General features: G+C 46.9%; 1 protein-coding gene across 1 annotated transcript in view; it reads left to right on the top strand.

The window, feature by feature from the left end:
- Positions 1–22,434, top strand: part of FCHSD2 (FCH and double SH3 domains 2) — a gene marked incomplete at both ends in the record, with an annotated part of 151,388 nt that overhangs the window by 55,231 nt on the left and 73,723 nt on the right. The window contains one exon of the mRNA XM_080613456.1: positions 21,120–21,196. Within this exon, the coding sequence (XP_080469582.1) occupies positions 21,120–21,196 (77 nt within the window). The remainder of the gene's footprint in view (positions 1–21,119; positions 21,197–22,434) is intronic.

Raw genomic sequence — 22,434 nt, 5'->3', positions numbered from 1 at the left:
TCTGCTTTGGAGCCAGGCTGAGAGAGCTGGGCTGGGTCAGCCTGGAGAAGAGAAGGCTCCTGAAGGGGAGACCTGAGAGCAGCTCCAGTGCCTAAAGGGGCTGCAGGAAACCTGGAGAGGGGCTTGGGACAAGGGCCTGTAGGGCCAGGCCAAGGGGAATGGCTTGAACCTGCCCGAGGGGAGACTGAGATGAGCTCTTAGGCAGAAGCTGTTCCCTGTGAGGGTGCTGAGGCGCTGGCCCAGGGTGCCCAGAGAAGCTGTGGCTGCCCCATCCCTGGCAGTGTTCAAGGCCAGGTTGGACACAGGGGCTTGGAGCAAGCTGCTCCAGTGGAAGGTGATTCTGAGATGTCAGGATGTTTATCTTTTTTATTGCCTGGCCATTAATGCTGCTCTGCGTCTGTTTAATACCTGGTGCTTTGTGGGAAGGGACAATCTTGCCCTTACAATTAGTTATGCCTAACTTAGAATTAACATTGTGGCTGCTGGTTAGTTTCATAGCATTCCTTTGCCTACAGCCTTTTTTGTGTCCTGCTGAATCCTCTAGGATACAGTTATCAGCTAGGCAGAAGGATAAGTGAATTATTTAGATGAGTACTTAGGTGGAAAATTGAAATATGGCAGAGGTGAAAAGCATTTTATGTAGAAATGAGTGATTTAAAGCTTGGGTTTTGTAGAGCTGTGTTGGAAAGCTAAGAAACATTCCAGTGCTTTTTAACAATATATTACATATACCTGTAAGCTAGTCTATATTGTGGTGCAATATAGATTACAATGCACACTGCAACAAGGTGGTGTGTTTTAGTAAAACATATTCAGTTTAATAATCACTGAAGGAGTGAAGTGAAACAAATGCCTTTACATTTGGCTTTTAATTACCCTGTGATCAAGACGTGGAAGTAGGAATCGATGCCTCCACAGCATGAAGTGAGACAAAATTCAGCCTCCCAGATAAGGAGATGATCTGCTGCCCATCTTTTACAAACCTCCTCCTCCTCGTAGGAAAGCATCCCGCAGCCCCAGCATTCACATTGAAGTGATGTATTACAACAAGAAGGGTTCCCACCTTTAAAGGGCTTTGTCCCTCGGTAGAATACAAGGGAAAATGTAGAATAGCTGGGTATGAAGAATACATTTCCTGGGCTCTGAACTCCGTGTCTGACCCCTGGATCCGCGCTCCTGTATGGAAATCACGTTACCATTGGGATCATTTCAAGCACTGCTCAGCCACACAGAGCAGAAGAGCAGCCTGGTGAGAGGGGATGTGTTGCTATCTCCCGTTCCCATTCCCTCCCTTCTTTCTCTTGGTTTGTTTTCCACATGAGTGGGAAACAATTGCTTCTTCCACATGGAGCCCTTCTCCTATTCCTGGGAAAATAGCAGGGAATAGGGAACATTTGCATAATCGTCTTTAGTGCTATTGTGGGCGGGCTTTGGATGCCTGCACAGAGCTGCAGCCTGGCCACCTGTCCAGAACAAATGAACTTAGCTTTTGTGGGACCTTATCTGCTTCTCCACACTGTTACTTTTGGGTAATGAATAACTCAATTGAAATATTATAAACCCCCAGCGTTCAGGGTGTGTTTGGTTTGGGTTTCATCCCCCCCCCCTTTTCAGGAGCGAATTCAGGAGGGAATTTCCTCTTTCTCTCTTAAGTATATTTTCAGGCTGGCTCTGCCATAGTTTTATAACTGCTTTTGTGAAATGATCCTCATGAATATTAATCAGGGGGGTGGGAGGGAGGAAAAAAGCCACCCCAAAACTCAAAATGGTTTGTATTTGTCCTTGGGTAAATGATACGTTAAGTGTTGGCTCATGTTTTCTAATGGTGCGTTTCACCTATGTGAAACGAGTGAGTTCTGAGCGAAGGAGGAACAGGATGGAAGGGATCGTGCTGGGGGACACCACCCCACCAGAGCTTCATCACAGGAGTTAAGCTTGTTCCCTGCACACATCTTCTTGACTTTTGTATGGATGAATGTTACTTCTTGATCTTTTGTACCCCTGTGACTAAAAACATACAGAATCACCGCGTGGTTTTAGACTATAGACTTTATTATAGATGGGCTTGTGTTGGAAGGGACCTTAAAGCTCCTCCAGCTCCAACCCCTGCCACGGGCAGGGACCCCTTCCACTGGAGCAGCTTGCTCCAAGCCCCTGTGTCCAACCTGGCCTTGAACACTGCCAGGGATGGGGCAGCCACAGCTTCTCTGGGCACCCTGGGCCAGTGCCTCAGCACATGGCAACAAACTCATTTGAATTTCCCCTTTTAAGAGGTAAAATATACAATGGGTTTCTTCACGTGGGGTTGGTGCTTCTGCCAGCATGGGTGTTGGAAGGACAAACTCCTGATGCCACGTTTTATTGTGCATCAGCCTTTGCCCTGAGAGTGTTTTGGTGTACAGAGATTGCGTTTCGATTGCTGCATTATAAAGCAAACCAAACCCTCCCATACATTTTTTTGGGCTATAAATGGCATGTAGGTTAACCCAGGTAATAAGATTTCCATAGTGCTTCTTTACTTCGATACTTGGATCTTTTACACCTGGCTGCCCCATCCCTGGCAGTGTTCAAGGCCAGGTTGGACACAGGGGCTTGGAGCAAGCTGCTCCAGTGGAAGGGGTCCCTGCCCGTGGCAGGGGCTGGAGCTGGAGGAGCTTTGAGGTCCCTTCAACCCAAACCAGTCTGGGATTCTGTGACATTTTGTCTTAAGTGATGATTGCTAAATTACAAATAGGAAGGACCTGATTGTTTTCTTCCCTTGCATTTTTTCATTTCCAATAGCAGTTAAAGGTAGGAGATGCCTTGAACCAATAGGGCATTACTGTCTCTCTCTTTTTGAGCCCTTACTCAACACTTTGCAGTATCCATGGTATTTCTGATTGCTGTTTGCTGGCAGCGGATAAGAGGACAGGAAGATTCTGTCGATCAGCAACTGCTCTTGCAGTTAACGTCCTTGAGACGCGATGTACACCACGTACATTTTACTACCTTGCTGGCTTCCGTCTTGTTCCTGGTACACGTGTACCACTGTGTGAGTGGGCGTAGAGCTGCTCCCACTCTTGTACTTCAGTTAGTAAATCATTTGGTAATCGTTAGTGCCCTTCCAGTGAACACTGCACATTCCTGTTTACAGATGTCTTACGTGTCGGTAGTATCAGCTGTGCAGCGTGTGAGTTATGGTGGCCTTTGGTATGAAACATTTTACCTTTAACTATGAGAATGGTGAGGCGCTGGCCCAGGGTGCCCAGAGAAGCTGTGGCTGCCCCATCCCTGGCAGTGTTCAAGGCCAGGTTGGACACAGGGGCTTGGAGCAAGCTGCTCCAGTGGAAGGGGTCCCTGCCTGTGGCAGGGGTTGGAACTGGTTGGGTTTTAAGGTTGGGCTTCCAACCCAAACCAGTGATTCTGGGATTGCACGGTTCTTTTTCCAAAGAGGATGCTAACATCACTCCATTGCGTTTTGCTGTGCTATAACCCAGTTTCATTACAGTGAAAGATCATAGAATTGCAGACTGGTTTGGGTTGAAGGGACCTTAAAGCTTCTCCAGTTCCAACCCCTGCCACGGGCAGGGACCCCTTCCACTGGAGCAGCTTGCTCCAAGCCCCTGTGTCCAACCTGGCCTTGAACACTGCCAGGGAATGATGGCAGAAGGAAAGAATAAATATTTAACATCTGTAAAGTAAGACAACAAGGAGCTTCGAGCCAGGGTTTAACTGCTTCAGCAGTTCCCATTTACCTTTTGATTCTGTGTGAATGGATGATTTATTTATGTACTTTACAAACCCATGAATGCTGTTCCTTACTATTACCCAGTAAAAAAAATGAGCTATTTTGTTTAATTTGCTGTAATTTGTAAACCCTGAGTCATTACATTGTGTTTTCTCTGCCTGAAATGTGTTATTTAAAACGTAACAAACTAGTGAGTTGGAAAAGCTGCGCCTGTTGATGAATTGGACATAATTCGGTTTAGATCTTGTGCTGTTCTTTCTTGGTTTGCCTATTTCTTCCATAATAACTAGAAATGGCTTTCACCTTTTCTACCTCTGTCCTCTGAAGACCTCAAAGTTCTCTAATTCTCAGTTGATGTTTCCACTTTACAGGGTTCAGAGCGGTGTTTAAAGGGAACAGTTCTCCATCTATGACTCCGTTTGGAGGATTTAAAACCTGCCTGTTCAGTGCAATCCAATTCCTTTCTCCATTCCTTATTGATGAGGTTTCCTAGGTTTTCCAGTTGTCAGCTTGCTGATGGGGCTTCAAGATTTAGGATGTGATGCGGCTATGGGAATCTTACTCTTTGTTTTCCTATTAGGAGCCTGACCTTTGGTACCTCGTTTTAACATTAGAGCGGACTCTAGTGAATAATGGGCTGTGGTGAAAGTGCATCCAGCTGGAATTGCGCCTTGGGATGGGGGGGAGGGAGAACTGGGATCTTTAGATGCCATCATGAAGCAATTAGACAAGCTACTTAATAATTTATAGCTCCCTGTCTTAAGAGTCCTCAGCAGTTTGACTGAAGGGGGTTTTGTTTAACCTTTCAGGGCTTTCTGTGAAGCCTTATCTTGAGGTTAGACATGATTTCCCTTTGAAGAACAGTGGAGAATATAAAACCTGATGACTTTTGGCATCTATTAATTAATCCTTTGTCTTCCTATGGAAATATAACAGTTTGCTCAGAGCTCATCGAGCTTTGGTGGATTGTGAATACATAAAAACCTGATGAAGCAGGAAAGGAACAAGCAAATCGTGTCACATACGTGTGGTAAAGGCCTTCCAGTTGAATTTGCTCAGAATTCTGTGCCCTTTCTCATGTTCCATAACCTTCAATATTACATTAAACTGGAAAAACATGTAAAGCAGGGGAAGGGAGGGAAGGAATTGCCTATCTGGTAGGTCATAAATCCTGTATGTTGGTGTTTCTATAAGGAGTTGTTGTAAGAAATGATACAGACACCTCATAGCAAAGTAATTTCTAGTAGTTTAATATTTAACAAAATGCTGATTCCAAACTTCTGCTGCATGAAGGAAAGAAAAGCTCACGTGGGTGTTCAGGTGCAGGGAGTGAAGCTGTTAGACCCAGTCGCCTGAAGATCATACGAAGGTGAAGAGAACCACAAGTGCAACCTATAATTGTACGTAATAAGTACAACCTAACAGCTAATTGTGTAAAATACCATTTGCAAACAACGTCTCCATCGTCGTAAGTAAAAGAGGTTTTCTGTGAGCTTCTTCCACTTCTAAAAATGCCATAAAATTAAAACCTTCCAGTTTCTCAAGCTTTTCTCTAGAGAAGAAATACTTCCAAAGCATGTTGCTGATGTTCTTGGATGTGATGGTTCCATCTCCAGTCGTTGTGTAGCTCCGGATTGGTTCTGCTGTTGCTCTAACACTGAGATCATACAGACATTGTGATGACTATATTTAGTAGCTGTTTCTTTGGCTTATTCCAGTTGTTGCAAGGATATTATTCAAGATGTAGACCTGTGTTTTATATGGAGGTGCTGGGTGAGGAGAAGCTCCCCATGACCCGGCTTCAGTGAGTGCTTGAGCCCAGAACCCCCCCTGTGCTGGGTGCACCCCCAGAGCGTGAGCAGCAGCTCAGGGAGGGGATCCTGCCCCTCTGCACTGCTCTGTTGAGCCACATGCTTCATATAGGGGAGACTGAGATGAGCTCTTAGGCAGAAGCTGTTCCCTGTGAGGGTGCTGAGGCGCTGGCCCAGGGTGCCCAGAGAAGCTGTGGCTGCCCCATCCCTGGCAGTGTTCAAGGCCAGGGTGGACACAGGGGCTTGGGTGCCATGGTTTAGTATGAGGTGTCCCTGCCTGTGGCAGGAGGTTGGAACTGAATGATCTTAAAGTTCTTTCCAACCCAAACCATTCTGTGGTTCTGTGAATATTGAAAGCTTGCAGAGAGTTTTGTCCTTTTTTTCCTACTTCCCCTACTCCAGACTTACCCAAAACGAATCCCCCTGAGATTATCTGCATTTTACTTCTCACTATGAGGAGACTTCCCACAAACTGCACAAGAGCTGTTCAGGGTCTGACACAAACTGAGAAAAGCCACAAAATGCCCCATTTTCTGGTGGAAAAGAGGAAAGGTGCCATATGCTTCCCAGCCCTTAGCTGCCAAACCTATTCCTTCCCTATTGTGTTGGTGTGGTAGAGACCAGATGGTTCCTTTCCTGCAGCGCCAGGCATCTTCTTGCTATTCTTAGTTGTCCTGTTTGTCTGATAATACCAAATCCCTGAGTTTCATGTGTGAAATATATAGAGAGGTAGAAAAATACATAGAGATATATAGATAAAAGGTCTTGGAAGTGGACCTGTGCTTTGCAGTGATTGAGACCGAATGAGTTCATGTTGTAAATACCCAAAGCGAAGCTTTCCTTCTCTTGGGGCTTTTTCCTCCTTTCCCGCTTGTTTTCTGTGCAGAGATTAACTTGGTGATTTTATTTACCCATTTTTTACTCTGTTCCTGTGAAATTCTTTCTTCAATGAGCAGGAAGGAAATGATTTTTCTTTCATCTGAATGAAGTCCAACTGAGCTGGACTCGGATGCTCTTGGCAGCCCTTGTAAGACTTGGCTTGCTTTGTAACTTCAGAGCAAAACCGCTTTCTAATAGACTGTTTTTCCCCTCAGTGAGTGCTTTGGCACCTGTAGCCTGGGCTGTGGAAGGGTTTTCTTGCTACAGATGTTTGAACATGAACACAACCTTTGACATCTCGGCAGTAATTGCAACTGCCAGCTCTTCTGTCCTGTGGAAAACAGAGATCCCTTGATTTAAGGCACCAGCATACATCAGGATAGCAAATTTACCCTTGGAAAACTTAAAACTAGTAAAGACAGTTGAAGGTTACTCAAACCTTACTTAGAATTGCACAGTTTGTATATCTGTGGTCTAGAGCCTCACGTTGTGTCTCTGCTACTGTTTGATTATAGAAAGCACAAAACGAAACCACAGTAACCCCCCCGAAATATAAAATGGGTCTTTAAAAGACCAGATAAAGGAATGGAGGTGCCATCTCACAAGGTTCTTGCATGACCTGTAGGATATTTATTCAGAGCAGCCCTGCAGAGAAGGACTTGGGGGTGTTGGTCGATGAGAAACTGAACATGAGCCGGCTGCAGTGTGCGCTCGCAGCCCAGAAAGCAACCGTATCCTGGGCTGCATCAAGAGGAGCGTGACCAGCAGGTCGAAGGAGGTGATCCTGCCCCTCTGCTCTGCTCTCGGGAGACCTCACTTGGAGCATTGTGTGCAGTTCTGGTGTCCTCAACATCAAAAGGACATGGAGCTGTTGGAACAAGTGCAGAGGAGGCCACGAGGATGAGCAGGGGCTGGAGCAGCTCCTGTATGGAGCCAGGCTGAGAACACTGGGGCTGTTGAGCCTGGAGAAGAGAAGCTGCGTGGAGACCTCAGAGCAGCTTCCAGTGTCTGAAGGGGGCTACAAGGATGCTGGGGATGGACTCTTCATCAGGGACTGGAGTGACAGGACAAGGGGTAACGGGTTCAAACTGAAACAGGGGAAGTTTAGATTGGATCTAAGGAAGAAATTCTTTCCTGTGAGGGTGCTGAGGCACTGGAATGGGTTGCCCAGGGAGGTTGTGAATGCTCCATCCCTGGCAGTGTTCAAGGCCAGGTTGGACAGAGCCTTGGGTGCCATGGTTTAGTGTGAGGTGTCCCTGCCCCTGGCAGGGGGGTTGGAACTGGATGATCTTAAGTTCCTTTCCAACCTAAACCATTCTGTGATTCTATATTTGAGGGAACTGTTACAGGAGAGTGCTTTGCACTGAGTAATATAACTGTTAACTTCCACTCACAGTTGATATGGAGTCTTGAGAAGGTGGAAAATTTGATGTGGTACAGATCCTTCACTGTGAACCCTGAAAATCACTGTGCTCTTTAAAATCATACATTGGTTTGGGTTGGAAGGGACCTTCAAGCTCATCCAGTTCCAACCCCCTGTGGTAGGCAGGGACACCTTCCACTAGAGCAGCTTGCTTTGAGCCCCATCCAACTTTCTGGATGGGAGCTATGGAGCCACCTCACTTAGGGAATGCTGAGGTCAGTGATCTCCTGTAGAACTTATTTAACGATTTGCAATGGTGTTGACATACATTCATCTGGGATCTTGTCACAGCAAACTTTCTGCAGCTTCACAAGTAATAAGAGTGCTGCTGACTTTACTGCTCTATGTCAAAAAGCCCCCGAAGGTTTTTAGTGAGCAGGACACATGGTTTTCATGGACCTAAAGTGGATTTGTTTTAATTGCTTCTCTAAGAAAACCAGCAAAAATCAATTCTGCCACAATTTATTTGCAGGGATAGAGTGAGAGTGGTTGCAAAACACAGCTGAACCTGTGCACTCAGACCTTTGCACGGTTGAACATACGTAAGTCTCTTTAGGGCAGACCAAAGAACTAGCTGCCTAACGCTGCACGTAGCTGGGACTGCAGAAACACAGCAGTGTGCCCAGGCAGCCGAGAGGCCCCCAGCATCCTGGCCTGGATCAGCACCAGTGCGGCAGCAGGGCCGGGGCAGGGATTGTGCCCCTGTGCTGGGCACTGGGGAGGCCGCACCTGGAATCCTGTGCTCAGCTCTGGGCCCCTCACTGCAAGAGAGACATTGAGGGGCTGGAGCGGGGCCAGAGGAGGGCAGCGAAGCTGGTGAAGGGCCTAATGGAAGGGACCTTAAAGCTCCTCCAGCTCCAACCCCTGCCACAGGCAGGGACCCCTTCCACTGGAGCAGCTTGCTCCAAGCCCCTGTGTCCAACCTGGCCTTGAACACTGCCAGGGATGGGGCAGCCACAGCTTCTCTGGGCACCCTGGGCCAGCGCCTCAGCACCCTCACAACAACATCACCTTGAAATAGCTCCCCAGTCCCTTTCCCTGCATCACTTTTCAAACCTCAGTAACCAGCAGAAGAAAGGAGCCTTGGTGTCTGCTGGCCTTGAATGTTGAAGATAGTGCTGTGTATGACTGGTTTCATTTTACCTCCTCCCTGTGCTGTCTGGATCATCCGGCTGTTTTCCTTTGGAAGTCTAAACCTTTGTTTCCCATCATCTGCATGATGATGCCAAAATTTCATTGCAGATGTCAGCCTGCAGAGTTTTCTTTCTGATTCCCAGCAAACAGTGGGGTTGTTTGTTCAGATGACACAATTGTCCAGCCAAGGTGAAGCATCTGACTTTGTAGAAATGTGCAGAACTTTGTCTCTTTGTCTTCTACCCTTAACATTTGTAACTATAGTTTTCATAGAGACCTATTTGTTCAGAACATACCAAAACTATCAATCTGGAGACAAACCTACTGGCTAAAGCAGTGAATCTGTGCAGAACCACACAAGCAGTGGCAAAGCTTTTCTCCTCCTTGGCTGCTCTGTAAGTTGGAAGAGAATAAGCTGGGAGGTGGAGGAAGGGAAGAGGATATGAGCAAGACTTGGAGATGACCATTGCTTCACTAGGGCTTTAGATACTGTCTTCCATGTCATCCTCATAGGCAAGTTCAGGAAGTGCAGGCTGGACGAGTGGATGAGAGAGGCTTTGGCCAAGGGCCTGCAGGGCCAGGCCAAGGGGAATGGCTTTAACCTGCCAGAGGGGAGACTGAGATGAGCTCTTAGGCAGAAGCTCTTCCCTGTGAGGGTGCTGAGGCGCTGGCCCAGGGTGCCCAGAGAAGCTGTGGCTGCCCCATCCCTGGCAGTGTTCAAGGCCAGGTTGGACACAGGGGCTTGGAGCAAGCTGCTCCAGTGGAAGGGGTCCCTGCCTGTGGCAGGGGTTGGAGCTGGAGGAGCTCTAAGGTCCCTTCCAACACAAACCAGTCTGGGATTCTGTAAGCTGTGTAGCTTTACAAGTCAATGTGGTGGCTGAGATGCTGTTGCTACTGTCACTAAAGCCAGAGAGCGCCTCTTGGCATAGTCATGCTCCTGAAGTTATAGCAATAGCTCTGTGCAGTCTTCACTGAGGTTATCTAGGAAAGGAAGAAATTCTTTACTGTGAGGGTGGTGAGGCACTGGAATGGGTTGCCCAGGGAGGTTGTGAATGCTCCATCCCTGGCAGTGTTCAAGGCCAGGTTGGATGCGGCCTTGGGTGCCATGGTTTAGTGTGAGGTGTCCCTGCCCATGGCAGGGGGTTGGAACTGGATGATCTTAAGGTCATTTCCAACCCAAACTGTTCTATGATTCTGTGATCTACAGGTTTTATCCTCTTTGTTGATACTCCTAAATTCTCTGTTCAATGTTTACCCCAATATACATTTGTGTAAGTCCCTCTGGCACTGTACTAAATACTTTCAGGCTGACCACTAATATTAACTTGTATCAGTGGCAGCTACTGAATTAGAAGTGTTTTTGAGGACATTTTGTAACATGTTTTGCCTTACACTGGAGGACACTGTCGTGTTTAATTTATCTCTACCACCCTTTTACATGTTGATATCGGTGGGGGTTTCAGTACTTCCATCACAGAACTTGCCTGTTGCTGGACATTTACTGTCTTCAAGTAGTAGGTGCTGATTCTGTGCTGGGTTTCAGCTGTATTTGCTAATAGAAATACGTAGTTGTAACAGATACTATCATCCTCCATCTCCTATCCTGAGCCTTTTAAACTCTTGTTCTTAATCCTTTGCTCCTTCCATATACATCTGTTTTCCTTAAATAAACTGAAGACGAACACATTTAATTTGGTAGAGTGCTTACACTGCTCACTACTTCTGCATTTATTAATACTCTCAATCAGTGCCTGCAGTTACTAGAATATCTTCATTTTCCTGTGCCACTGCTGCATGTTTTTAAAGCTGGTTTTAATTTCAGCTTCCCATTTCTTTAATTCGTTCCTAAAACTCTATTTCAAACCATCAAAACTCAGCTACATCTGTTTATAACCTTGTGATCAAGTGGAAGTAACATTGGGCTGTGGAATTTTCTTTAACTGAACATCCTCAGTTTAACATCCTCCTTCTGCTCTCATATGTGTTTTTCATGTTCTATTAAAATCCCCTTTCCTACAATCTGTTAATCTCTGGTTTAAAAGATCCTGTTTTTATTGTCACTAATTCTGTCTTTGGAGGTGACTGATCTGATACATAATCTTATCTTTGTTTTTTTCAGACAATTTCCAGCCTGCATTTTCAGTTTACACTTTTTTTTCTTATCTTTCTCCACCTTTCCAGTGTCTGAAGAGGGCTATAGGGATGCTGGAGAGAGATTCTTCATCAGGGACTGAAGTGATAGGACAAGGGGTGATGGGTTCAAACTGAAACAGGGGAAGTTCAGGTTGGATACAAGGCAGAAGTTCTTCCCTGTGAGGGTGCTGAGGCGCTGGCCCAGGGTGCCCAGAGAAGCTGTGGCTGCCCCATCCCTGGCAGTGTTCAAGGCCAGGTTGGACACAGGGGCTTGGAGCAAGCTGCTCCAATGGAAGGGGTCCCTGCCCGTGGCAGGGGTTGGAGCTGGAGGAGCTTTAAGGCCCCTTCAACCCAAGCCAGTCTGGGATTCTGTGATTCTATAGAATCATAGAATCACAGAATAGTTAGGGTTGGAAAGGACCTTAAGATCATCCAGTTCCAACCCCCTGCAATGGGCAGGGACACCTCACACTAAACCGTGGCACCCATGGCCTCATCCAACCTGGCCTTGAACACTGCCAGGGATGGAGCATTCACAGCCTCCCTGGGCAACCCATTCCAGTGCCTCACCACCCTCACAGTAAAGAATTTCTTCCTTAGATCCAATCTAAACTTCCCCTGTTTCAGTTTGAACCCATCACCCCTTGTCCTGTCACTCCAGTCCCTGATGAAGAGTCCATCCCCAGCATCCTTGTAGCCCCCTTCAGACACTGGAAGCTGCTCTGAGGTCTCCACGCAGCTTCTCTTCTCCAGGCTCAACAGCCCCAACTTTCTCAGCCTGGCTCCGTACAGGAGCTGCTCCAGCCCCTGCTCATCCTCGTGGCCTCCTCTGGACTTGTTCCAACAGCTCCATGTCCTTTTGATGTTGAGGACACCAGAACTGCACACAATGCTCCAAGTGAGGTCTCACGAGAGCAGAGCAGAGGGGCAGGAGCACCTCCTTAAATAATGAAATAAATTGAATCAGAAACTGGTTGCGTGTGCAGTGTAAGGTTCTCATGTGGGGCTCTTCACTGCTGCAGACGGATGCTGTTAGAGCTGTTCCAGTGAAGGGATGATAAAGGTTTTTCTCTTTGAAATTCTTCCAGCAGGCAAGTGAACTATTAATGTGAATTTGCATCCCTAGTTCAGTCTTCTCCTGTGAGATCTTGTCCGCATTCTTCTGCGCTGTAGAGGAGTGGTTGTCACGTATTCACCAGCCTGAAATGTTGCAGCAGATGAAACTTCAGCAGCCACCCAGGCTCTGAATTCCAGGGAATTTGGACTTTAGCAGTGTTGTACATCCTTACACATTACAAATGAGGGAAGTGCCAGGTTCTGGTTTCACTCAGCAAACCGGTACTTGTGGAGATGAATATAGGAAAGTGAGAACCTGAGAAGCTGTTGGTGTTGGGTGGTTTTGCTCCAGACTGGTGCTTTGCTATTTCCCACAGCACCAGATCATCATCCTTGTCTCTCTTTCTCTCCACCAGCATGGATCTCCCACTTTGATGGTGGGAGGGAGATGCTCAGCATTGGAGGAGTTCGTAGAGCCAGTTTTGACTTGTTGCAGGTGATATCTCTCAGCAGTTCAAAGAGAAAGTTATGCAGAGAAGAAAAATACCGCGGCCTGACAGCAGCGATAGTTCCAACCCCGCGTCTAGTGCCTTCAAAGTCATCTTGTATCGGTGGTTTTAGCTTGTATCCCTCAAACCAGCAGAAAATGATGGTGAGGAAGTGATACAGATCTCTCCCATCTCCTCCTTCACCAGCACTCTGTGCTCGGATACGCTTTGCGCACACAGCCTGTTTGTGATGAAGGAAGGATGTGGTGTTTGTTTCACAGAGCCCATGTGAGAGTGGTGGGTCCAGCAAGTGTGCAGGTAGTTCCTTTGTTGACTGAATGATACAACTCCTTTCTTACTATCACTTTTACACATGGTATTTGGCTTATATTTCACATAGGTGCCCCATCTGTGCTGTGTTCAAGGCCAGGTTGGACATGGGCTTGGAGCAAGCTGCTCTAGTGGAAGGTGTCCCTGCCCATGGCAGGGGGTTGGAACTGGATGAGCTTTAAGCTCCCCTCCAACCCAAAGCATTCCATCATTCTATTACTTCGAATTTGTTGAACTAATCTGTCAGGATGCTCTTAACAACAGGGATCTGCAGATAAAGAAACGTCCAACAGTTAGTTTTTGCCAAGGGATGTAGAGCACTGTGGTAATCCCTGGGTTAGAGATCTGTCTTGGCCTAGTGAAAGATCAGTAATAGAACAGGTTAGAGGATATGTTGCTGAGTAAATCTGACTTGGCTCTAGGTCCAGGCAGCTTGGTTGCAGAGGATTTAGTCTCTGATGGTTTCCCATCTTAAAGCTGTGCGTTTTGCCTTGGAAAACTCCCAAAACCATTGAATAAAGGGGCGAATTTAGTCCCAGGGTATATAGAAGAGTGCTGAAAGAGGAAGAATTCAGTTATATATCACTCAGGTTAGTTTAAATCCCTAGAAAAGCATCACAGCAATAAATAGAAGTGTAAAGAAAAAGCACTTAACACCAGTTGGGTTAAATTCTTTGACTTCTTTTTGCTGTTACAGGGTAACAGGTCTGTAAATAGAGAAGGTGCTGGGTGTCTTCGCCTTAGGGAGGCTTTTGATTCTTTCTTGTGGTGGTCTGAAATGCATCCTAGGGAGGTGTGGTTTGGATAAAAGGACAAAACCATGATGACAAACACAAGGGAAATCATGTAGATATCAACTAGTTCTTTGATAAAATGAATGAGGTTTCTTAGAGCCTGTCGTTAACCTGGTAATAGTGTTATCACTACAAGGCTGGAGGAGGGAGTAAGGTGTATGGGCATTGGATTTACTGATAGTGACTTGGGATGGGCAGCAGGTCAGTGCCAGCAGTGTTCAAAATCAGCTGGAAAACTCAGTGTGCTGTCTTTCAAGTGTTGGCTGCTGTATTCCTTGTAAAATGTGGACCGACTGGAGAGATGCCAGAGGAGAGCAGTGAAAATCAAGGGAAAGAGATGAAGCAGGTTACAAACTAAGAGTGAAAAATGGAGCTTAGAGTAAATCACAGAATCCCAGCCTGGTTTGGGTTGAAGGGAGCTTACACTCATCCAGCCCCAACCCCTGCCACGGGCAGGGACCCCTTCCACTGGAGCGGCTTGCTCCAAGCCCCTGTGTCCAACCTGGCCTTGAACACTGCCAGGGATGGGGCAGCCACAGCTTCTCTGGGCACCCTGGGCCAGCGCCTCAGCACCCTCACAGGGAAGAGCTTCTGCCTAAGAGCTCATCTCAGTCTCCCCTCGGGCAGGTTAAAGCCATTCCCCTTGGCCTGGCCCTACAGGCCCTTGTCCCAAGCCCCTCTCCAGGTTTCCTGCAGCCCCTTTAGGCACTGGAGCTGCTCTAAGGTCTCCCCTTCAGGAGCCTTCTCTTCTTAACACACGTGCAATAAAGTAATGGTTTTAACTCCTAACCTTAAGTTAACAAATGAACAAAACCTATTTAGGAGCAGAGATTTGACATTTCCTTTGCTAAACCTGATTGCAAGGATGTCGTAGGTGATATTTAACTGCTGTAAATTACTTTTTCAGCTTTTCCCTTTGTTTTCCTTTGCTATCTTTTCATGCTTCATATATATAAAATGAAGCAGCTTGGAAAGAAGTGAAAGAATGTAATGGTGTTTTCTGGAGCTGGAATCATCTAATGGTAGGGAGGAATACCCCATCTCCAGGAAGGGAAAACAACGTGATTACAGATGCAGCTTTAGATGCAGCTTTTAGATGCCCCATCCCTGGCAGTGCCCAAGGCTAGGTTGGATGGGGCTTGGAGCAAGCTGCTCTAGTGGAAGTTGTCCGTGCTCATGGCAGGGGATTGGAACTGGATGAGCTTTAAGGTCCCTTCAACACAAACCAGTCTGTGACTCCATCATTCTCTGATAACCAGCCTTTTAGGTTGTTTCTAGGGAGTTCTACGGTTAACGCTGCAGGCAGATGAAACCCTCTTTCATCCCTGGTTTAACCATGTTAGAAGCCATGCAAATAAACAGCCCCAGCATCGGTTTGATCTGCACCTTTCAGAACATGTTAGACTGAGCTGTAGAAGCCGATGTGCTGCCTGTTATATGGTTTGTTTTCAGTTGTATTTGTGCTGCAGCAGCGCTGTAGTCCTGGCCTCATTGCCTAAGGCCCTGTGTAAGCTCTGAGCAAACTAATTGTGTTCGACAGTGTCATCAGCTTCTAATGTAAATGGCAGCAAGTCACATCCTGCGTGGAACCCCTGCGCTGGGCCCGTGCTGAGCTTCATTCACATTAAACCATTAAAGGGTTTATTGAATGTAGCTCTAGTAAATAAAACACCACTTTAAATAATCCCTGTGAACACTTGATAACTATCTTGGAATTTAATATTGAGCCTAAATGGTTCTGCTGCATTCAGCAGCTGGAGTCCTCCCCACGCATCCTGCACTGCGTCTCTTGCTCCCACACGTCCCTGCTCCCTGTCCAAATGTTTGGAAGAGATTGGCAAGGGAGTGGAATATGTTCCACGTTCCTCTCCAGGCTTGTGAAATGAAACATCTGTACGATTGATCAAACTGCCTGCTGCAGGTTTGGCACCGAGTGTGTTGAGTTGCAGTGAGCCGGGTTCATTGAAGCAGCTGAAGTCGTGTAAAATCGCAGTGATTTCAAAGCATCAGGGAAGCAGGAGCACCCAAAATGACTTGTTTAGATTCACCTCATTTCTTCATTTTTGCAGCAGAATCATTGTTCAGCATGGAGAAAGTTCACATTACTCAGTTGTTTGGGGGATTTTTCTTCTCTTTTTGGAGAGTTCCCTGTGTATGGCAATTTCTCTTCATTCTCAACCAGTCTTACTCTACTACAACTAAAGTCATAGAATCCCAGACTGGTTTGGGTTGAAAGGGACCTTAAAACTCATCCAGTTCCAACCCCTTGCCGCGGGTAGGTACGCCTTTTACTAGAGCAGCTTGCTCCAAGCCCTCTCCAACCTGGCCTTGAACACTGCCAGGGATGGAAGTCAAGGAAAGAGAGAGATGCTAAAGAGATGCTAAAATCCTCTTCCCTGTGGAGGTTTTCCTGCCAGGATGCACTTAGGAGACAAAATAATGTCACTTAGTAAACAAAATGCTGTCAGAAAGCTGCTGTGGTGGCACATATCACATAGACAGTGATCTAGAGGGTCAGGGGTCTTTGTTTCTGTACAGCAAAAGCAGAAGTGTTACTGAGAACAGAACAAGGAGGATCTCATAGAAAAGAGTTACATCCAGCATGAAGTTTAAGAAAGCTGGAGAGGGGCTTGGGACAAGGGCCTGTAGGGACAGGCCAAGGGGAATGGCTTGAACCTGCCCGAGGGGAGACTGAGATGAGCTCTTAGGCAGAAGCTCTTCCCTGTGAGGGTGCTGAGGCGCTGGCCCAGGGTGCCCAGAGAAGCTGTGGCTGCCCCATCCCTGGCAGTGTTCAAGGCCAGGTTGGACACAGGGGCTTGGAGCAAGCTGCTCCAGTGGAAGGGGTCCCTGCCCGTGGCAGGGGTTGGAGCTGGAGGAGCTTTAAGGTCCCTTCAACCCAAACCAGTCTGGGACTTTCTCTGATTTCTCTGTCCTTTTCAATTCCAAGGTTTGTTAGTGCAACAACAATAGCAGAGTGTAGAATTATTTGCAGAAATGAAAGGTATAAGGGGGGTGGTTTTTGCTTTGATAAAGAGAAGTGATCCAAATGATGCAAGATACTGAAACCACCTAAATGCGAAAGAACACTAAATTTGGCCAGTTGATAGATACTTTCCAAACCTCCGTGTTGCATCAGCTATGCCTACCATGCTTTCTGCAATTGGTAATAGGTTTATGGGGACCTGGCTGTTATCAGCACCACTCAGTTATTAGAGATCTCCCTGCCCATAGCAGAGGGGTTGGAACTAGATGAGCTTTAAGGTCCTTTCAACCCAGACCAGTGTGGGGTTCATAGGACTGCTTTGAAAAGCATCATTAGTATGCCTTTTTAAAAGCTGCATGCTTTTCTATCAGTGATCTTCCAGTTTGGGACATCTTTCCTTTTCCATTGACAGTTCCTGTTTGTTAGTGTAGCGTGTATATAGATATATTTTTCCTCCCCCAGTGTCTGTTACAACTGACCACATTGGAAAATCCTATTAAATAAATAGGAGGTAAAGTCTGGTAATAGGGAACTTCACATAGAAGCTGCAGCCTGGAAACAGGGATTTGAGCACCCATGAAGTTTTGCTGATCTTTTATGGTCCCTCCATTGAGCAGAACTTCATCTGTAGGTGTTGATTCCTCGGGTGATGGATTGCCACAGTTTTATGTCCCAGCCATCCATCTGCCAGGCAGATTTGCAAACAGTTATACCCCCATCAATGTGAAAGACTCATTTTTTTATAGCTTAGCAACACAACATGTGGGGTTTGGGGTGGAGGAAGGGAAAACCAAGACATGGAGGAATGAGAAGTGTCTTCTTCACATGAGTTAAAATTGGGTTTATGCAACAGCCAAGCCCTTTATTATCTATTTGCTCTTTCTGAGTCTTGCATAATGTGTTAATAACGAATGGCGTCACAAAGTACATCTCTTTGACAACTGGTGAGCAGAGGTTGCACAGTGCTTGAAGGGGTTTCCAGACATTGCCGACTGCTTCTTAGAATCATAGAACCATAGAATGGTTTGGGTTGGAAAGGACCTTAAGATCATCCAGTTCCAACCCCCTGCCATGGGCAGGGACACCTCACACTAAACCATGGCACCCAAGGCTCTGTCCAACCTGGCCTTGAACACCGCCAGGGATGGAGCATTCACAACCTCCCTGGGCAACCCATTCCAGTGCCTCAGCACCCTCACAGTAAAGAATTTCTCCCTTACATCCAATCTAAACTTCCCCTGTTTCAGTTTGAACCCGTTACTCCTTGTCCTGTCACTGCAGTCCCTGATGAAGAGTCCATCCCCAGCATCCTTGTAGCCCCCTTCAGACACTGGAAGCTGCTCTGAGGTCTCCACGCAGCTTCTCTTCTCCAGGCTCAACAGCCCCAACTTTCTCAGCCTGGCTCCATACAGGAGCTGCTCCAGCCCCTGCTCATCCTCGTGGCCTCCTCTGGACTTGTTCCAACAGCTCCAGGTCCTTTTTATGCTGAGGACACCAGAACTGCACACAATGCTCCAAGTGAGGTCTCCCGAGAGCAGAGCAGAGGGGCAGGATCACCTCCTTCGACCTGCTGGTCACGCTCCTCTTGATGCAGCCCAGGATACGGTTGCTTTCTGGGCTGCGAGCGCACACTGCAGCCGGCTCATGTTCAGTTTCTCATCGACCAACACCCCCAAGTCCTTCTCTGCAGGGCTGCTCTGAATCTCTTCTCTGCCCAAGCTGTAGCTGTGCCTGGGATTGCTCCGACCCAGGTGTAGGACCTTGCAGTTGGCATGGTTAAACTTCATCAGGTTGGCATCAGCCCACCTCACAAGCGTGTCGAGGTCCCTCTGGATGGCATCCCTTCCCTCCGGCGTATCAACCGAACCACACAGCTCGGTGTCATCGGCATCTTCCAGTAAGAATTGATTAAAACCAGTGTGCTTTTAAATCAATGGATTGGTATTACCATTCAGAAAGTATTCATTGAACTTCCTCTTCAATTCAGTGATTTACACCTCAGAATGAAGGGGATAGGTAAATCTAAACCTCTTGTTTGACAGCCATCAGAGAGCAGACTGCTCTTGTTCTGGTGAACTGGGGTTTTACCTGTTTAGACCAAAAGGTGGTTTAGTGTTTGCTCGCCTATCACAGGTTTGAAGGCAGGTCCTTTCCTTTGCTTGGTGCATGGAGGTGACCAGTGCAGTGGGGGTCAGGGCTCATGGTGGCTGGGGATGCAGATGCACCCATCTCCCAGTATTGCTTCTCTTGAAATGGGATTTTGAGTTGTGACACCCCAACTGTCAGTGAAACTGAGAGGAACGAGAGGTTTTGTGGATTTACTCAACTTGGGCTGAGGATTTATGTTGTCATTATAGATAGTAAAGCTATCAATAATTGCTCAGTGAAGCTCTGTCCTGTTCTGTAGAATCCTTCATTATTTGGCTTGGAAGGGACCTTCAAACTCATCCAGCTCCAACCCCTGCCACGGGCAGGGACCCCTTCCACTGGAGCAGCTTGCTCCAAGCCCCTGTGTCCAACCTGGCCTTGAACACTGCCAGGGATGGGGCAGCCACAGCTTCTCTGGGCACCCTGGGCCAGCGCCTCACCAAGTGACTTCTCAATAAGTATAAAGGAAAAGTGTCCTTAAACAATACCGAAACCAGGAGAGGGTTTGCATGGAATTCAGTAAGAACTGAGCCAAGAGGCTCTCTGGAAACACATTGCATTGAAGCATCATCATCTCAAACCTGTACATCGTGATTGATGTGCACAGAAGGGAGCGTGCTCCATTGCTGTGGGTGAAGTCGGGCGCTGCCAAAGGTTAAACAATCAGTTGACTTCCCTGCGTGAGCCCAACAGTGGTGGGCTTTGTTTCACTAGGGCAAAACAAGAAGTGTTATTGAGAACAGAACAAGGAGGAGCTCACAGGAAGAAGTTACATTCAGCATCAAGTTTAAGAAAGCAAAGCTGCTGGGCTGGGCTGATGCAAAACCGTCCGGTTGCCTACAGAGATTTGGTGTTAAATACTAATGCAGGGCTTGTATGGTTTCATCTACACATGCTAAATGATCACACCTCTGGTGAGGCGCTGGCCCAGGGTGCCCAGAGAAGCTGTGGCTGCCCCATCCCTGGCAGTGTTCAAGGCCAGGTTGGACACAGGGGCTTGGAGCAAGCTGCTCCAGTGGAAGGGGTCCCTGCCCATGGCAGGGGTTGGAGCTGGAGGAGCTTTAAGGTCCCTTCCAAGACAAACCAGTCTGGGATTCAATGGTGACAAGCCAAAGGAGGAATGACTGTGACAGGAACTCTCTTGCCCTTGCAGGTTTTATGAATTAAATGCTGCTGCTCTCTAAGCTTCAATATGAAACTGTTGTCATTGATTTCCTGAGACTGTGCAAAGACAAACACAGAGGCTAAGAGCAGAATTAACATTAATAATTAAAAATCATAGAATTATAGAACGGTTTGGGTTGGAAAGGACCTTAAGATCATCCAGTTCCAACCCCCTGCCATGGGCAGGGACGCCTCACACTAAACCATGGCACCCAAGGCCTCATCCAACCTGGCCTTGAACACTGCCAGGGATGGAGCATTCACAACCTCCCTGGGCAACCCATTCCAGTGCCTCAGCACCCTCACAGTAAAGAATTTCTTCCTTAGATCCAATCTAAACTTCCCCTGTTTCAGTTTGAACCCGTTACCCCTTGTCCTGTCACTGCAGTCCCTGATGAAGAGTCCCTCCCCAGCATCCCTATAGTCCCCTTTCAGATACTGGCAGCTTGCTCTGAGGTCTCCCCTAATGTGCTGCATTTTTCAATCTCATGGCTGCTGTAACTGAGTAACTGCCTAATCCTATGAGCAAGAGAACTCCTGTAGTTCAGTGATGACCGTGCAACCTTGAATGATCCAAGTTGGGCATTCCATTGTGGGCATATAAATGTCATTCCATGGCTTCTCACAACCCGGGTCCTTAGTTAAATACAGTTTGGATTCTTATACCTGTGGCAAATTGAGACTTTTACTTGCAATATTCCTGCCCCACAGTGCTGAAGTATCTTCTGTATTATGGGATTAGATGCATGCAGAGCTAGTTCCAGAGCTGAGGTGTGCCTGTTCTCTGATTCTGTGTGTGGATCTCGGAGTCCTTCTGGTTTCAGCTATTAACCTGCAACTCCTTAATTCTCCTCAAGAGAAACTAAAGTCAAACAAAACCATAAAAAGGGGGAGGAAATAACAATCTTGCACTGTATAGTTTGCTACTAATAGAGATTGATCACTTCTTTATGTGTCATGTTATCGGTCATAAAAAGATGCAAGAGCAAAATGTCTGATTCAGGAGCAAAAATGTACCTCTTTTAACGTGTTTTTCCTTCTTTTAACAGAGCATTCAGAAGCTGGCCAGCCAATACTTGAAGAAGGACTGGCTTGGCATAAAAGCTGATGATAGAAGTGATTATAGGTAATTTCACAGCTGGACATCTTGAAGTTACTCTCTTTATACTTTCCGCTTGTGTAATTATTTTACTTACCCATTTAACACTGCTCTGCTGTAGTTAAAGTCATTTCTTTTCTTTGTGGTAGAGCATTGCCAGGTAATAATGAAGCTGTTTTCCTCTGAAGTACTGAGATTAGGCGTAAATGCGTGCTTATTACTTGAATACAAGCAGGGCTTAGAGCAAGCTGCTCTAGTGGAAGGTGTCCCTGCCTGTGGCAGGGGGTTGGAACTGGAGGAGCTTTAAGGTTCCTTCCAACCCAAACCAGTCTGGAAATAATTCAGGAAGATTGGAATAACACAGTGGCACCACAGGGCAACTGTATTAGTGGCCCTGTTGGGTATTAATGCTTAAAACTGAAGATAGTGGTGGCTTAGTGCCGTGGGTTAGTGGTGGCCTTGGCAGTGCTGGGGAACACTTGGAGTTGATGATCTTAAAGGTCTTTTTCAACCGGTTTGATTCTGTGGTTCTCTGTATTCTAGCAAATAGCTTTCAGGTTAGAGTGATGAGTGTGGGGATCTCTTCATTGGAAAAGCCAGCAAGACATTTCTCTTTAGGAGACCGTGCCTCATGCAGATCCCATCTGAAGCAGGGAGGAGGCAGAGCGAGAACCAGTTGTTTACAAAACTTAGTTCCATTAACATGAAAGGTGGATCAGAGCCTGAAAGCAGAAGTGACTCAGTTGCTGAAAGCCTCTCCCCTTTGAATTGGACCTCTTAAATCTTTTAAGATACTTGATTTTAATCTGGTCTTTGTATTATTCTGACAAGTTTTATTGCAAACAGGAAGAAATTGTTGATGGAATTTGTGCTTTGGACTGTCAGTACCTTCACACCACTTGCGTGTGTAAGAAGCAAACTGTGTTATCAGCCTGAAGTGTATAGAAAATGCTCCCATACCACACAGACCCCTCCTACCTGCATGTTGCTCCCCACTCACAAGCCTTTCATGCCATCAGATACACCCATAATGCCCAGAGGTCTTCTTCAAGTGCCTGCCACCCCCGTGCTCCTCATCACCGGTGCTTGGGTTCTGTGAGCTCCACCAACCTTTCCTTTCTGTGAGCCATGGGGAGGTCTTGTCACCTTCTTCCCCCTCTCACCCTGCTCCACCTTCTTCTTGGGCACTTCTGAGCTTTAGTGGTGAGATACTGGGGCCGTGCAAAGCTCGCTACACACCTGTGGGTGTTATCTTTGGCCTGTTA

Source organism: Psittacula echo (assembly GCF_963264785.1).
Source record: "Psittacula echo genome assembly, chromosome: 3".
Lineage (NCBI taxonomy): Eukaryota > Metazoa > Chordata > Aves > Psittaciformes > Psittacidae > Psittacula > Psittacula echo.
Note: the sequence above shows the minus strand (reverse complement) of the source record. Positions and strands in the feature narration are given on the sequence as shown.